The sequence below is a fragment of the Phaethon lepturus genome, unplaced genomic scaffold, assembly GCF_000687285.1.
Source record: "Phaethon lepturus isolate BGI_N335 unplaced genomic scaffold, ASM68728v1 scaffold14446, whole genome shotgun sequence".
In the NCBI taxonomy this organism is placed as follows: Eukaryota; Metazoa; Chordata; class Aves; order Phaethontiformes; family Phaethontidae; genus Phaethon; species Phaethon lepturus.
Genome location: NW_010544215.1, coordinates 542 through 17,020, shown reverse-complemented (window position 1 = coordinate 17,020; position 16,479 = coordinate 542). Strand labels below are relative to the sequence as shown.

The following is a 16,479-nucleotide window of genomic DNA, read 5'->3' as shown; positions in this document are numbered from 1 at the left end:
CTCTTTCCTCTCTTCTTTTTTTTTTAAGTATCTTTAGTATTTTCCATGTGTTGGTAGAAGTACTAATTTATTTACTGTTTTCCAGATCCCTTTCAACAACAAAATAATCATCTTGGCTATTTTAAGAAACCTGACTGCAGTGAGAACTGAAATATCATTTGGAATAGTAAATATTTCAAGGCAAATGCCTATGAAACCAGTTCAAATGTCCTTGAAAATAAATCTGAGTATCAAAAAGTATCGCTCGAGACGTGCAGCTGAAGTAGATCATCTTAAGGATTCTCATGGCAAATGCCATTCTCCACTTCTATTTCAGGTTTCATTCCAGAGAAACTGTGTCCTCATTTCTGTATGAATGTTCCAAGTTTGTTTCATTTTACATTCTTACTGAGAGAAATACGAACACCATCATGGAGACCATGGATTTTGAGGAAGCAGCAATTTTCTCTGCCCAGAGTGCCCTTACTTCAGGCAGCAGGGAAGAAGAACTCTTTCAATCTCCTTGGACTAACTGAGGCAGAACTAAAAGAACAGTTTGTAAGAGGTGATGGCCCAGGAGGTCAAGCCACAAATAAGACAAACAACTGTGTTGTATTGAAGCATATTCCATCTGGGATTGTAGTGAAGGTAATTATATTCTGTTTCATTAAGTCACAAATTGCATCGTGTTCTCCAAGTCTCCTTTCATAGTAAAGCGTAATCACAGCACAAACATCATAGAGGAGAAGTCTGTATGTATTGTAAAGAATCTCGGCAAGAAGCAGTTGTGGCTATTGGTAGATAATAAACCTGGGCTCAGAGCTGATCTTCCCAGGCTTGACATGCAGTACTGTTTTGTAGTTTTCAATAAAATGTATCTATCTTCATTGTAGCTGCCTTTCAGTGGCACTGTCACATTCCCGTCCCTCTTGTGAGTTTGTTAGAATGACTTCCCTAACAAGGTGGTCATACTCACTATGCAGATTCTTTTTAAGCATTACTCTTACCTAATTCTTGTGGATTAATACTTTGAAATTAATCTTTGCTTCTTTACCACAAGGGGAAGACACAGTTAAGTTAAACTCAGAAGCAGCTTTCCAAGGTGATATGGAAGCAATCTTGTTTGCTGACAGACTTAAAGATCAATGCAAAAGCCAGCCTGACAAGTTACCGTAGCAAATAATTATTAGGCAGCCTCTCCAAAATACATCATCTGGATACAAAAGTGCCAGCAGTTCTTGGTGGGAAGGATGCTCTTGGCTTGGGGGAGAGGAGAGTTTCTTTACTGTAATAGCAGGAATATGTAGGCTGAAAAGGAGAGCAGAAGAATAAACATGTTAAAGTTCCAGTAAAAATGTCCTATTGTGTTTCTTCAGTGTCATCAGACAAGATCAGTGGAGCAGAACCGAAAGATAGCCAGAGAAATCCTGCAGGAAAAAGTTGACCTTTTCTACAAAGGTGAAGATAGTGATGTTTTTAAAGAGAAGAAAGCATCAGAGAAGAAGAAGCAGGAGAAAAAGAGAAGAGCAAAGGAAAACCTAGAAAGGAAAAAGCATTTTAAAGAGATGCAACAACTGGATAAGAAATAAACATGTCAAGTTCTGACTTGCCCTAGTAGGGTAAAGGAAGCATTTGTCATTATACCTAAACAGTTTTCAAACTCACAGATGATGGAGGACTTCATAAGCACAACTGAGATGCTGAGTAGTGACCTGCTATTACTGCAAAATGGAAGTGATACAAGCAGTCATGTATTCCTACCTCTGTCTGCCACCATCTCATTAATCCCATTTAGCAATCAGTTTTTCTGCCAATTTCAGAAGATCATAGAACCACAGAATGAGCGTTAGTCAAGATGATAAACCAATCCTTGTTAAAAAGGAACTATAAACTTTCCATTATTAATAATGGAGACAAAAAAATTTCCATAGATATCCTCCTGCATGGATGGCACCTTACAATGCTTTGTAGGAGTTCCAGTAAATAAGGAGAAGAGCCCTAAAAAGTTCCAGTTTCCCATCCTTACTCAGGCAATGCCTCTACGGACATAAATCCTTTATGAACAGTGACCGGGTTTAGATTCCAGTTCTGATGGTGTAAACAGACATGCTGATAAAAGAGATGCTGGTCACTGGCTGCCTCCTTCGGATCTGTTAGCTGAACAAATGCTGTCCAAGTTTAAACAGAAGCTTTACAAATCTTACCTGATGTGCTGATGAGTGTTGGGGGTGGAAGGCACTCCGGCAAGTGAGGGTTGGTCAGTCATGTTCTTCCAGTTCAAAGGTAAAATTGGGTCATTACAGATAAAGAACACGTGTTGGAAGCTGCCTCCCAAGGCAACAGAATGTAGTTCATCCAAGCTGTGAAATAATTCACTTTGCGTCTTAATACTGTATTTTTTTCAAGTATCAATAGTGCCAGATGTATTAGAAATCCCAGATATCCTAACTTCCTGTACAATAGTGAATTAGTCATTTATTATGTTTATGCTACGCCGCAGTTAAGCTTGGGCGTTTTGTTATCTTCATTCATTTTTTAGTTTCCCATTTTATGCAAATACATGCAGCTGCTTTTCCTTTGTTCCTGTCACTTTGGAGACACTAGAGAAGTATACTTTCCTATTTTGATTCTGTTGTGAACTCTTAATTGCTTAACCAGAACTTCTCTTTAATTTTTGGACTGCACCCTCACTGGCTGCCACCAAGTTCTCACCTTCAACAGTGAAGGGAGAATGCTTCAAGAACAGAAGCCATAGTATGTCTTTTGAAAGCAATGGAGGCTACAAGCAACTATACTGCCTTCTTACAGAGATCGACTGCATCCGGACTCTACCAGCAATCTTCAGGCCTGTTTCTTTGTCCGTTCCTGAACTTGAGCCTCCTGCATGAAGGTTAAATCTTTATCTGTTTAGAGTTCTTGTTCATGGAGTATGAATCTGATTAAAGTGACTGTACATAGTTTTAATACAAACTGTTAATGAAAATAAGCTTTATTACGTCAAGTAATAAATACATACAAAGATGCAAATAACAGTTTTAGTAATTTATCCAGATTTTTTTTTTTTTTGCAAACTTTAAACTGAGATCTCCAGCCTTAATGTAGAAATTAGCTTTCCAGGACCTTGTTATTATTTAATAGGTTTCCCTATTTTCCATATAACTCATGCACTTTAAATGGACTTCAAAGCACTAACAGTCATGCAAATGTTTATGCAAAATGAAGAAAAAAGGAAAAATAAGAGGAGGGGAAGGTTACTTCTAAGCAGGGTCTATGCTGTATGACAAATTGTGACTTAGCAGACTACTAGGTACAGCATGCTATTCTGCATTTATTTAAAAAAAAAAATCCTTAGAGCTTATGTCAAACTTTGAAAGATTGACAGTTTGGGGTTAAGTGAATATAGTCAAAGGAGAAAAGAAAAAAAAAAAACACAGAATGAGACTGTGGCTGGATAAGAAGAGAACTGAAATATAGCCTGGGAGAGAAAGAGCATTCTTCTGCATGCAGTTCAGTTTTCATGTTTTAGAAACATTTTAGGGAGTTTTAACGTCTTTACAAAATGCAAACCCTCAGTAAGTTGAAAAATTCTTGTTTTCTCATTCTTAACTATACATTTTTGTAAGGGCAAAACAAGAAAGGTAAAACATTCAAAATAAAGGAATTTGTCTGAATGTTTCAAGAGTCAAAAGGAGTAAGTGTTACTTTTTCTTCAACAAGAGGTGGAAAATCTTGTAACTGAATTAGCAGGCTAGGATCTTGCATTTCGTTCCGTCTCAGCCAAGCATTCCCGAACTAATCCTCTAGCATGAATAATGCCTGCAAAAGATTTGGATGTATTTTAAATCATCTCATTCAGGTCACACTTGCAATGACAGTTCAGAGAAAGGTTTACGTATTTCTGCCCCGAGTTGCCAAGGCTACCACAGCATGCCTCAGAAAAGGGAGAGATCCCTTGCTTCCCGAACATCAGCTGCTGCTAAACAAGTTTGCTTTCCCAAACTGGCATTATAAATTGAAAAGGGCAATCAGAGCATGGTAAGATGTGTAGGTCTGCAGTGACAGGTGTATCTTAATGTACAGTGCAGGCCTATTTAAAATCAGAGACTTAACTAGAAAGGAAAAAAAAAACTAACATCTTACTTACCTGTGAGTTATTTTGCTACAGTGGAGTGAAAAAAAAATACAAAGTAATTTTGGGAGTCAATTTTAGCAAGCTCTAGAAGTTTTAATACCTTGCGATAGTTCTTCTCTGAGAGGATGCATCAAAATCCAAGCCCTCATAATACTGCTTAAACACAAGCTGGGTTCCTTTAAGAAGAAATTTTTTATGGTGTGTGCAAGAAGTTACCTCCTAACACTGGCTCAGCTCCCAGTGTACATCATCACCACTTTACATACTGCCATATCTACTCTCATCTGATAGACATAATGTGGAATTTTCCACGACAAGTCCTGTTGCCTTGAGTTCCAGCAATCTGGACCTTGATTCTTAATCCTGGAACTAAATCTACATTCGTGTTCACAGAGCTGCTGAAAGAACAGAGCTTGAGATAGATTTTTAAAATGAGAGATGGACAGATTTTTCTACAACAAACAAGACAGGACAAGATACAAGGCGATTTCTGTGCTCCATCATGCTCGTTAACAAGGTGGAGAATGGACAATAAGGCGGCAGATTAGGTTTAATCTCTGTTTGGAGAGAATGGATTCTGCTTCTAGAAGGCTGCTAGCCCAGATCACAGCAACACCCTTTACATCCAAGGAGTACTGACTTGGGACTTGATGGATGCAAGGCTCTGCAGAGAGTTAAACTGACACAGACAAGCGAAGCTGCATCCCGCAGCTGTAGGATGCAGAAATGTGTACTCAAAGCAGCGCATCAGACCTGGACCTGGTGGCAGGACGCCCAGTTTATGCAGCAGAACTACCCTGAATTATGTAGAACACTGGGAATTTGGCCAATTTTAGAGGTCAGTAGCCTCTGTCCTTAGGAGCGGGTGGAGCTGGGGACGGGGACTTTATTCAGGAATAACCTCCACATGGCCATGGAGGCTGCAGTCACGTGGCGACCCTGAATCACTTTTGCTCTCACACTTGCACATGCTCCTTCAGCCATTAGGCTCCCAAAATGGAATGGGAGGTATGGTTGTGACCAAAAGATGGCAGCAAAAAGTATTTATTTAGGATTCTTTGCAACGTTGGCAAGTCACAATGGCAGTACTGAATGTTAAACCTGCATTAGCCAGCAAACTAAACAGTCACTGCAAGAAGTGGCAAAACAGCTTTTCCTCACCGAACTGAACTGTTCAGTTCAGAGATGTCTGCATCTCTCCCGGTCTCTCTCCGGTTGTCCCCATTAGCCTATTGCCATTCATGATCTATTAATAGTGAGTCAGGCAATGCAATAAAGAGAGACTCCAGCAACATTGATTTTAGCTGGGCCAGATTCCACTTACCACTCATCAGCAGACTTTATTGCATCCTTTCCCAGAACAGCTACTACTCATTTTATTGCATGTCATGGCAGATATATTACTCTCCCATAATGGTTGAGCCTTAAATAAAGCTTTGTAGTCTTGGGCAAATGTAAGGGGGATTTGCAAGGTGGTGAAGTTAGTCTATTACAATAACATTCCCATTCAGGGTTGAATGCATGAGCGAAAACTCAGCACAAGAACCAAGGAAAGGGAGGAAAAGGTAACGACACTATACTGGCAAAGGACAGAACTGCCAGCACAACTGCTGTCGATGGCCTTTCAGGGTCATTTCAGGAGCTGGAGCAGTGGAATGTCCCACTGCTCCTTCAGAAATATCCCTCGCACGTCCCCTGCAGAGGACAATGTCAAGCTGATGTCAGCAGCGGGGCATGCAGGGGTTTCTTTTACACTGCAAGGAAAGGGCATTTATTACCCCTTTTAGCTGACAAAGCAAAGCTAGAGAGTCCTCATCAGCTGAGGCCTAAAAGCTTCTGTGTCCCTTACTAGTGGACTCTTAATGACATGCACTTGACAACAGGTAATGGAGCCCAATCAGCCCAAAAGTCCACAGAGGAGGAAGGTGTGTGTTTGACATCTCAGTCTGAACAGCTGTCCCTAACAACCTGTTTTTTTAGCTCTTCTCTCCGCCAGCCTTATGGTGAATTACCACAATGTAGTATTACTTTAGGCAAAATGCACTTCAGTAAAGAATCTTGTGTCAAGTAGGTGGGTGATGTATATGGAAGAAGTAAACAATGCTTGGCTGTGTATTTTGGAGACTGTGGAGAAAAGGGAATTGAAGGGACAAGTCACCAGGAACCTGAAAGAACATATCCATTAGATGCCTTAAGTGTTCTAAAATAAGGTTTGAATTATTAGCTGAAACTCCCCTTGTGCACATGAAAGATGCTGTGTCACTGGTTTATGTATCAAATACAGCATGAATGGAGTATCCCAAGGTTTCAGTGGCTTGTTACTACACCTAGTTTAATGATGAGCTCAAGACAGCTGTCTCCGTTTGAAGGAAACAGTTGTCATGAAGCTTGTATACAAGCAGTCAGTGCACGAAGCATATAGGACATGAGGCGGGGTGAGTTAATAAATTAAATGTTACCTCTTTTTAGCCTCTCCATCGCACTTTTACTCCCAGCGTATGTGGGTCTAATCTCTTTTCCTAATTCTTCTATGATAGCTAGAAGTTCTGCATATTTGCTTTGCGGTACTTGACTGCTGCTGGTACCCTGTAGTTGAAAGTAGATTAATCTCAATCAAATACTGCTAAAAACAAAACAATTACAACAAACAGCAACTGGAAATTCATGGAGGACCAGAAATAGCCCTGGAAGCTTTTGGGGAAAAAAAATAATAATTTCAGGTTTATTACATAAACACGATTTTCTTTTTACGGCTGCTGCTACAGTTGGACACAATGCTACATGCCCTTCAAAAACTGGGATCAAGTGGGAGGATGCAGCTGCAAGATGGGGACTTTAGGTGAAAGAGAAGCTAAAGCAGTCTTGCAAGAACAGCAAACTGGGATCTGCTTACTTAACTCTGTTTCTGCTTTTTCAATGTTTAGGTGTATATTTTGTGGAGAAGTTAGTTAGGTGAGGAGAGTGAGAAGCAAATAAAACATAACAGGATTTCCCTTATGATGTAGGCAGTTTAGTCAAATACATTTCACAGAAAGTTTACTGTCGGATTCCTGAAGCAGACCATAGGACTGTCTGTGACACATGCTTCATAAGACTAAATTTTAGAGTATAAATTTGCCAAGAAAAACAGAATAGAAATATTAATTTTTTAACAATAATTTTAAAATATGTTAGAGCCCTTACTATCAGAACATAACTCAAGACAGGGGTGGGACTAACAGTTAATTAGTAACCAATCTCACTCAGCACTCTGCTTAGTCTAATTTGATCCCAAGACATGTGCGATGAATCAGTCTGCCATTTGGGTTTGATTTCAAATCTTGGTGGGAGGGAGGAACACCTCGGATTACAGGCTACAATCCACACTACTATGCAAACGTGGGGTCAGTGATCTGATTAAAGAAAAACAACAAGCAGAGCTGTACCTGCATCCCTTGTGTGTAGCCTAGAGATGGGGGTCCATAGTCATTTATAAGCTGTCTATATTGCGCAGATGTTGCCATACTTGTAGAAGGCGAGTGAACACTCCCAGCTGTAGAGAGAAAAGAAGGGGGGGAAAAAAATCTGTTATTATCTAAAGATTAATTAGTCTGTTGCATTGGGACACATTTTAATCACTTTTTTCTAAACGTGACCTCTCGCCTTTGTCTAAGCTCACTAATGACATTTCAGAGTCACACTCTTTCCTAGGAAGAGAATGGTTAACAATGCTTCTCTAACATTTGCTGTACATTTGAAAATAGCACAGCCTCCAACATTACCAGTGCAAATTGTTTGCCTAAAAGTGAAACAGAGTGTAGCATGACAGGTTGTTCTGCCTAGACAAACTGTAAATATTAAGGAGCCCTATTTTTGCATATATACATTCCACATAGATGAGTCTAATGTAATGTACTATTTTTACTTTTTCAGTGCAAGTTATCTGAAAGTAATTTTGCAACTCAAAGTGTCATCACATGGTCAATGCAAGTTACCCTCAGTAACTATTTTCAGCCAATGCCAAAACTATTCATAGGGAACAGTCAGTTGAGGTATATCAGATCTGCTGCTTATTGTATGACATCAGAAGCGACGAGTGCTGCTATTATTCCTCTTTGTGTGATATCAGATGTTTTTACTCAGTCAAATTGTGCTATATAAGTAAACCAAAGGAAAAATAACATCACTTCGGTTTATGGTTACTTTTTCTGAAGTTGGAAAAGATTCTATTCAGATCTACAGGGTTTTGAGTCGGCTATGAGTTACAGAAACAGACTCTAATGCCATCATTGACAAAGTGCTCCACAAATGAACAATCTAAACACTTCTTCCCCCTCGCCCCGCAACAGTAAGAATTTGGGTTTGAGAAACAACTTTGACATTTTTCTTAGGGGGCTTAATTATGCTGCCCATTTCACAACAGTGCCAGAGGATGTGCTGGTTATGGACTGCACACTCAGGACTAAGGGAGCATTACACCACTCGACTTGTTCACTCTTGTAGCTGAAGTGCCCCAGTATCCACTGATGCTGCTGTCTTCGCCTGTAGGCACAGACACAGACTGCCTGCTGTCTGGAAAAATCTTCCCTCTTACAAACTCCTTTGCTGAAAATTCCCAACTGTCTTTCATATGAGGAACAGATCTCATTTACCAGCCTTCATTTAAATCTAAATTAAACTGATGCTAAAAGTCACTGGGGCTCAGAACTATGTAAATCTCTCGCTTTGTTTTAAAGTTGCAAGTGTCGCATTCATGTTTTCCCCTCACTATGAAAAGAAAGAGCTGGCAGTTACTAACCACTATGCTGAACACAGTGGAACAGAGTCTTGTTCTCAGTTGGGAAGGCTCTTTCCACTTTAGAATTAATCACAGGATATCACTGTGGTATTGTCTTCATTACAAGAAGAGAGTGGGTTCTTAATTTTTACTAGTTAACCAGATGTGAAATCCTAAAAAAGGCAAATTGGGCTGGTCACTAGGTCACCTTAAAAAAGCAAGGTTTCTCTTTGTTTTTAACTAAGCTGCTGAATTTTATGGCATTACAATCTGCATTTCTGTCGCTAAGGTGTCATGTGGAGCTAAGGGTCACATTTTGCTAAAGCATAGTAAAACCACAAAAAAATAAACAACACACCCATAGAGTATGGCACTGTGAAGGAACACCACAGTTGTCAGCTATTCTCTCAACTGTTTCTTCACATTATCAGCTCAAAATATATGCACAACTGTAAGATTTCTATATGTACAACTCCAGTCAGTATTTCACGACCAGATGACAGAATTTCAACAGTTATCAAACATGACACAACAGCAAACCACATCTTTTCCTCCAAGGACTTCAAAATGCTTCAAAAACATTAATGAGCCCCTTGTACTGCAAGGTAAGAAGGTTTAATTACCTCAATTAAGCAGAGAAAGACTTAAGTGATTTTTCCTCACATACAATAAAACCAAAGACCCATCCTGCAAAGACTTGTTCCTGAACTGTTATTGCAAGCAGTCACATACAAGACCTGGGAGTTCCAAACTGGTTCAGAACTAAGGCAAGGGCTCCGATGACCAGGCTCAGGAATCCTGCTCCACCCACCGAGCAAACCTTAGCTGCAGCCCATGCAAAACAAAAAAACAATTTATCACCACTATACTGGTTAATGATAATATAGTACAGATAATTTAGCGATTGTTTCAGATTATGTTGATTTAAGCAATGACACGTGCTTGATCTGTACGAAAGAACGCAGCAGGGCACGTCTAGGTAAGAAAGAAAACCCTGCTAGAAACATGATGTGCCAAGACAAAGCAGTGAATCCAGGGGCTGACCAAGAAAGTTTCACCGATGTGAAAGCCAGCAACATACGGCATTGCCGTGGACAGTAGTTGGTCTCAGCATGGGAGCTTGAATCCAGCAGTGACTCAGTCAACACTGAATGACAAAATCAAACAAGAACTTTCAGTAGGGAACTGTGAGTAAGAACCTGCCGCTAGAGTTGGAGCATCGCTCCCCATGTGAATTAGCAGTCAGATCAGTAGAGTTGCGTCGCTTCAGCAGCCAGGGGTGCTGTATTGTCTACTGTACCCATGACATATGCAGAGCTGTGCTGCAGACACTAGAGGCCATTGCTGAGTACGGCATGCCCTGCCAAATGACAGATCGTGGTAACCATGGTGAGTTTACCCGTTTCTTTGCAGTCTGCATCAAAAATGTAATAAGACATAATGCCATGCGCCGACCACTTTATCAGCAGCAGCAGCAGGCCCAGAGAACAAAGAAAAGGATTTGACTTGGCCATGGTACCAGTCTCCATACACCCATGTCAGAAGTTGTGCCAGTCAAACTCAGCTGGAAGGGGTGGGGGGGAAGAAAAATCCTTTATTTCACCTCAATTTAAGATGATGCAATCTTGAAAATGAAATTAATTGTGGGGGTATTAGTATCTCACAGGGTAACGGACCTTGAGCTTTTTGACCTATCACTTTGTATGTTAATCTCAAGGAGAAGCCCAGGGTCTTGGATGACTATTACTCAATTAACTCAAAATACATTTGCATGTCTGAACATCCTGTATATCTCAGGATAAAAAAAAAATAAAAGAAATAAAAAAAATCACCAGCTATTGCTATTACAGTTAGCAAGAAAAATTAGGCCAGCAAGTCTCACAGTCGATACCCAGTCAAAAATCAGTGTGATGATTAGGTATTCACTGGAGAGCAAAAAAGGAGGGGGGAATCTAAATTGAGGCTTGCTCTCTCACGTTAAAATGACAATGGAGACAAGACAGTTAAGAATTAACAGAATCGAAAAAGGAGTGTGCTTGGTACTGAATTTAAGTGATACCCTGGATCACATCCCAAATTGTCTTAGTGCTTGCTTGCTGCTGTTTAAAACCTAAATTAATATACACACTTTCCTCCCTCCACTTTCCTAATTAAATGTACACAAAACCTTGTATATACCCATTTATTCTTGTGCCAACGTCTTTTATTTCTGTATTCAAACAGAAGACTGCCAGAAGCATTTTTGCCCACAAAAATATAGTGATTTTCTTGTTAATCTATATTAAGGGGGGGGAGGGGGCATCTAACAATACACCAAACAGAAATGAGATTTTTGTGTCAAAATCTCTTCCTTCCAGCAGCCTCTCCCAGCCCAAATTAACACCCTGGGAGACAAAGGATCTTGACTCAATCTTTGTTTGCCTAAACTCCCACTGACCAGGAATCTTCCCATTACTTTCCGACAGGTTTGTAGGGATCCCTTCAGCTCCTTTGCTACTATCTACAAGCCTGAGCTGTGATACCAATTTGCTGGTCTAAGTTTTAATTCTTAATTCTATTGCTGCTGCTTGCTGGCAAAATAACAGGCAAGGCACCTTACTGTGCGCCCTGCAAAGAAGCAGTGGGAGCAGGAATGCTGGGGTACTCTCACCTGATCTGCTCCCAGCAGGTGCCATGGCATCTACACAGCTCAACCGCCACCCTCTTTACTCTCATGAACAGCGAAGTAAAATCAGGAATAGTTACTCAACTCACCAAGTTACTCATGTAGAACTGACTTAACCAAGTCAAGAGCCAACCCCACTGGACATACGTCTCTCTACTGCCCTGTACTTTGAAAGGTCCTATAAAACTGCATAGGTAAACTGCCATTTTACAAGTTCTTTGTACACATGAACCATGACAGCATGTAAGGAGAGATACCTGTAGCCTGGAGTTTATCTGAGGTACATGGTAAAGCGTGTGGAATCTCACTGCTTCTGCATCTATTTCATAGTCTCTTCAAGCTGAGGTTGTTGGCAACATAAAGGCTGTTGCCCTTTAGATGGCTAGTGGTCACTACCTCTTTATATAAAGCCTGGTGCTGGCGGTTACTGCCTCTGCCACACAACTGGAGGACATTCCTCATCTGCTTCAGATGACAGCGGTTTGATTCCTGACGGCATGTGGTATGAGACAACCAGGCTGGAATATTTTAACTGAGAGGATGTAACTTCTGTCCTAAACTGGACAACTTTGCAACAAAACACACAAGAAACATTCATGTACGCTGCTCTGGCAAGATACATTGCGAGGTAAGTATCTTCCAGCACAGAGGAGACGTAACATCTTCAACCAGCACAGCCATTTCTGCAGCAAGCACGTGAACACAGCCTGAATCGCAGTTGTAGTGTTTTGGCTGACTACAAGAATATTTGATTCCTTAGCCCTCTATGCACTTTGGCTTAAGCTCAACAAAAACTTCTTGCCATCCATGGGACACCATATGCATGTCTACACAAGTAGATCTACTGCACAGGCAAGCCATACACAGAACTCTACAGGAGCTGCCAACCCAGAGTGAAAGCTGACAGCCCCCATTTCCCCCAACCTTCCAATAAATCTTTTAATTTAAAATAATGGACCCCATTCTCATTTGCACAAAACATTCCTTATAGTACTGGCTGTGAAAGTTGTATTTTTACCCACTATTTCCCCCTTAAACAGCCCTTATGGTAGAAACAGACCTTTCTTTGAATAAAACTATTTCCTTTTAAAAAAAATCCAGTGCACACACACATAAATATGTTCTCAAGAACTAGGACATTCTTTATCATAACAGCCAGAGGCCTTGCTCTTTTGATCTGTCACACTCTGGGCCTTTCCTCTAGTACTCACATTCTATTTAATCTCTCCATGTGGATAACGGTCATGTTTTATGTCCCCTCTTCCTACTCCCCTGCCTTTTTTTTTTTTTTTTAATCAGGAAAAGAAGAGACAGTCACTTGGACTCCCCACCATTCTTCCTTTCTAGCTTAAGACACAAGCTATTTCTATAATAGGAAGTTACTTGGCACAACAGGAAAGGATCGAAAGATGAAAGCATTTGGTACATGTATACCACACGTAGTTGGGGGGAGTGGGTATGACTTAAGACTAGATTTTAGTCTGGTCCCCCAGACTAAGTGTCTGTATCATGGGCACGGTTCAAAGCTGTCCAGTCTTTGGCTTGGACCCTTGTGTTACCATTAAGGGATGGAGAATTAGTGGTGCCCAACTGGAGCAGAGCTACTGGTTTACTTTTATCCAAAAAGCATCAAGTTAGCATGACCCCAAACCATTCTGCAACTCAACCAACACGTGATAGGTGGGGGCAAGGAGGAGATCTGCTGATTGCGAAAACCACACCATTGCTCTGAAGCTAAAACACATCAAGCCAAAAATGCCAGTTTTCTAAACGTCCAAACAAGTCCACTTGAAAATTGCCAATTCTGAAACATGTTTAGGGTGCTTCTTTTCAGGTAATTTTTAACTTCAAACGGAGTTCAAGAGATCAGGGAACGAGCAAATTTCAGTTTGAATCGGAGGGGGGAATGTATTTCCTTGAAATTATCCCTTCTGCCAAGGCATGAACACTTTGCTCTCCGCTCTGCCTACCAATAGCATTCTTTCCAGTACTCCCACTCCAAAACCAACCTCTCAATATGGACAACAATATCAAACATAAGCTGTCTCTTTAAAGGCCGACAAGCAAACCATTTGCTCATCCCAGTCTGCACTGCAGTCTTAATAATATAAGGAACGGCCTAGTGTGCTTGGCATCATTTCTCAGGATTGAATGAAATTGGTCTCTCCAGTTGCAAGCTACAGCCCTAGTTAGGGAAATTATTTTCATTTCACCTCTCAGTAAGAACTTCCACTTTTCACCAAGAAACTTGCGGTTGCTGTGAGGTGCAGCAGGTGCGCAGAGAACCCTGTTGGTCCTCAGCTACTGCAGTACCTGTTGCACAGGTCACCACTTGTTCATGTGGAGCCAAGACACAGCTCCTTCCCTTGTCCCAGTCTGCTGGAATTTGTTTTTCCAGATCCTACATACAAGAGTTTTTAAGCTTTATTACAGGAACAGGGTTTTATCTTGAAACCTGACATTTCTGCTAGAATTAGAATAAAACCCAAGAAAAATCTCAAGCTGTTTCTTCTGGCTTCAGTATCTTAAAACTACTTTTCTCTGACCTGTGCATGCTCTGAACAAAATAGGAATGCTGGTGAATATCCACAACAGAGCCAGAAAACACATGGAAACAAGGGGAAAGACAAACTACAGACCAGTTCGCAGCTGATTTAAATCTCTCTGAGTCCACTGAAGTCGATGGAGATGCTCTACTTTACCTCAGCTCAGCAGCTGGCCCTCTTACAGAGAGATAGAGTCTAACAATGTAAAACACAAGACAGATGACGGAAAAACAGTACTTCACAGGATTCAGTATGATAAGCAAGAGAATACAGACAAATCAAAACATGGCTGTTAGAAAAGGTAGCAGAGGTTCCCCTGGGACATTGCAGGGTCAGGAGAGTCCGGGAAGGTAAAGCCACAGTGTCGCAGGTCCCTCACAGAGCACCTTTTTACCACCCCGGCAGAGAAGGTGCTTGTGCAGGAGATTAAACAAGGGCTCCCCAAGCAGAGTTTGGAACTGACAGCCCGGGGTGCTACACGCAGGGGCCCAATGCCCAGAGCACAGGCCCTCCAGGAAGGTGACTGATAATTCCAACAAAACACTGCAAGCCTGGTTGCAGACACCCTGGGCCAGGTGTCACCACTGACCTGGGCAATAGAGGAATAGGCACCAAATTCTGCTGTGACAACACTTTCTCCTTCCCTCAGCCTGGTGTAAGGCAGAGAAGTCAGCATCCTGAGTCACTTGCGGAGCAGCTGCATTTTCCTCACCCGCAGTCATCCCCAGATCTGCCGACAACCCACAGAGGCTTCCTCCCCATATTTCCTCCCCCCAAACAGCTCCTCTCTCTCAGCACTTCAGGTTTCTGAGTCCCAAACGTGCTCCGTGCAGGAACACAGCACAGCCACCCATCAACCACAACCGCTTCATCTCACTGATCCACTTACTGCGCACAGTTCAAACATGATTTTGCAGAGTGGCCACTCTCAGCCTAAACTTGAAAGGAGTTAGCTCTGCAGCAAGGACGCAGCTCCAGAAGCTGAGTCAACACTGCCTTTCCATATAGTCCTGCACCAGAAGCCCTGCACTGCAGGGAAGCGGCATTACCTCCCAGAGGAAAATCCCTGTGAGATCCACAGCTGGCCAGAGCCCTCCGTCGGCCGAGACCAAAATATTCAGCGTTCATGCAGAGAGGCTTCTGCAGGGCTGATTTCAGGCCAAAAGGGACAGATTTCCTGTTTTCCTCTCCTCTGCAGGACAGGGCAGGGGGGGGTCCTTCACCCCAGGTTCGGAAGCAAACCTAGGATTTTTCCTCCTGGCTGGCAGGCATTTAATTTAAGCACAATAAAGCAGCAATCTCCTTCAACTCAGAATTAAGCTCCAGAAAGGAGGGGGCCATTTGCAGTCATATCACTCTGAATGCGATATGTGCAACTGCAAGGACTGCTTTGTCTAACTCCCTTGGCCTTAGGCCACGGTGCTGGCAATACCACTAGCTAGAGGAAGAGCTGGTGCGTGAGGATAATGGCAGAAGACAGGGAGGGAAGAGAGAGCCCATTTTGGATTCAGAGGAGGACGTTCCTTCATTGAAAAGATTCTGGGGGTGTTGAGGATGATCCGAACTCAGAAGAGAGGATAACTTAGACAGGAATAGTTCCAGCATGACAGCAAACTGCTGCTAACTTGCCATTACGAGAAAAAAAAAAAGGGGGGGGGATGTTAAACTGCATGAAAGAAAATAAAACCCCGATCGCAGCCAGAGCGTTTGGAAGCACACAGCCACGGCAGCAAGAGGACTGGAGACAGAAACTTCACCGCTTAGCCCGCATTGTGAGCAGCATGCCCAACCCGGGATTTTGCAGCCCTCACTCACAGAGCAGCCAGACTCGGATCGCCCCCATCGCATGACCTAATCCCCACCCCTCACCCACCATCGCAAAATACCACCTTTGTTTTCCCTGCAATTTTACGGCTGTTCCGGAGAGCAAGGCACAGGTTCTCGTGGGAGCCGACAGCAGAACGGTTTCCCTTGCTGGGCTTTTGTTTTGTTTCTTTTTTCCTCCGGTGACACTTCTGCTTTTTGTCAAAAACCCTTTAGCACATCCCCTGCTTCCTGACCCCTTTGCAGAGCTGCGCTCGGGCCCACGGGGCTCGCCACACACAACCCAGGCACACCGAGCCTTTTCACGCTCGCAGCCCCACCGAGCTCAGCTCCACGCAGGATCAAAGTGTCTGAGGCACAGGGACCTCGGTTCATCCACCAGCTGGTGACGATTCCTTGCAGTAAAATACGACTGCCACTCTCCCGGTAACTAGCACAGAGGTGCATCTTGTTGATCCCTTTCGTTCATCAATCTCCCAGGATTATAACCACAAACGGCGCTATAAAAATCACCCAGGCAGATTTCCCTCCCTCCTAAACCCAACTGCAAAACTTTCCCTTCTCAAAAAAAAAAAAA

General features: G+C 42.3%; 2 protein-coding genes across 3 annotated transcripts; one reads left to right on the top strand and one right to left on the bottom strand.

Annotated features, from left to right (window-relative positions):
- The first annotated feature begins 351 nt into the window (after positions 1 to 351).
- On the top strand, positions 352 to 1,568 carry LOC104621972 (chromosome unknown open reading frame, human C12orf65). The gene is made up of 2 exons (XM_010288610.1): positions 352 to 627; positions 1,356 to 1,568. Exons 1-2 carry the CDS (start codon positions 352 to 354, stop codon positions 1,566 to 1,568), a joined length of 489 nt encoding a protein of 162 aa, XP_010286912.1.
- Positions 1,569 to 2,937: 1,369 nt separating this feature from the next.
- Positions 2,938 to 16,073, bottom strand: CDK2AP1 (cyclin-dependent kinase 2 associated protein 1). Of its 2 annotated transcripts, none has more exons than XM_010288609.1 (4): positions 15,968 to 16,073; positions 7,537 to 7,643; positions 6,571 to 6,697; positions 2,938 to 3,795 (listed from the first exon to the last, which is right to left on the bottom strand). In XM_010288609.1, the coding sequence occupies exons 2-4, from the start codon at positions 7,612 to 7,614 to the stop codon at positions 3,728 to 3,730; spliced, it is 273 nt and encodes a 90-aa protein (XP_010286911.1). In that variant the 5' UTR covers positions 7,615 to 7,643; positions 15,968 to 16,073; the 3' UTR covers positions 2,938 to 3,727. The 2 variants fall into 2 exon arrangements, with proteins under 2 accessions (XP_010286911.1, XP_010286910.1); XM_010288608.1 differs by lacking the exon at positions 15,968 to 16,073 and adding an exon at positions 7,754 to 7,778.
- Positions 16,074 to 16,479: the final 406 nt, after the last annotated feature.

Bases quoted from the DNA above. Each gene is read 5' to 3' on its own strand.
- LOC104621972 (XM_010288610.1), top strand. From the start codon at position 352: ATGAATGTTCCAAGTTTGTTTCATTTTACATTCTTACTGAGAGAAATA. The intron at 628-1,355 runs GTAATTATATTC...GTGTTTCTTCAG, and splicing joins CATCTGGGATTGTAGTGAAG to TGTCATCAGACAAGATCAGT.
- CDK2AP1 (XM_010288608.1), bottom strand. From the start codon at position 7,778: ATGTCATTAGTGAGCTTAGACAAAG. The intron at 6,698-7,536 runs GTACAGCTCTGC...TTTCAACTACAG, and splicing joins GCTACACACAAGGGATGCAG to GGTACCAGCAGCAGTCAAGT. The intron at 3,796-6,570 runs GTAACATTTAAT...AATCTTTTGCAG, and splicing joins GATGGAGAGGCTAAAAAGAG to GCATTATTCATGCTAGAGGA.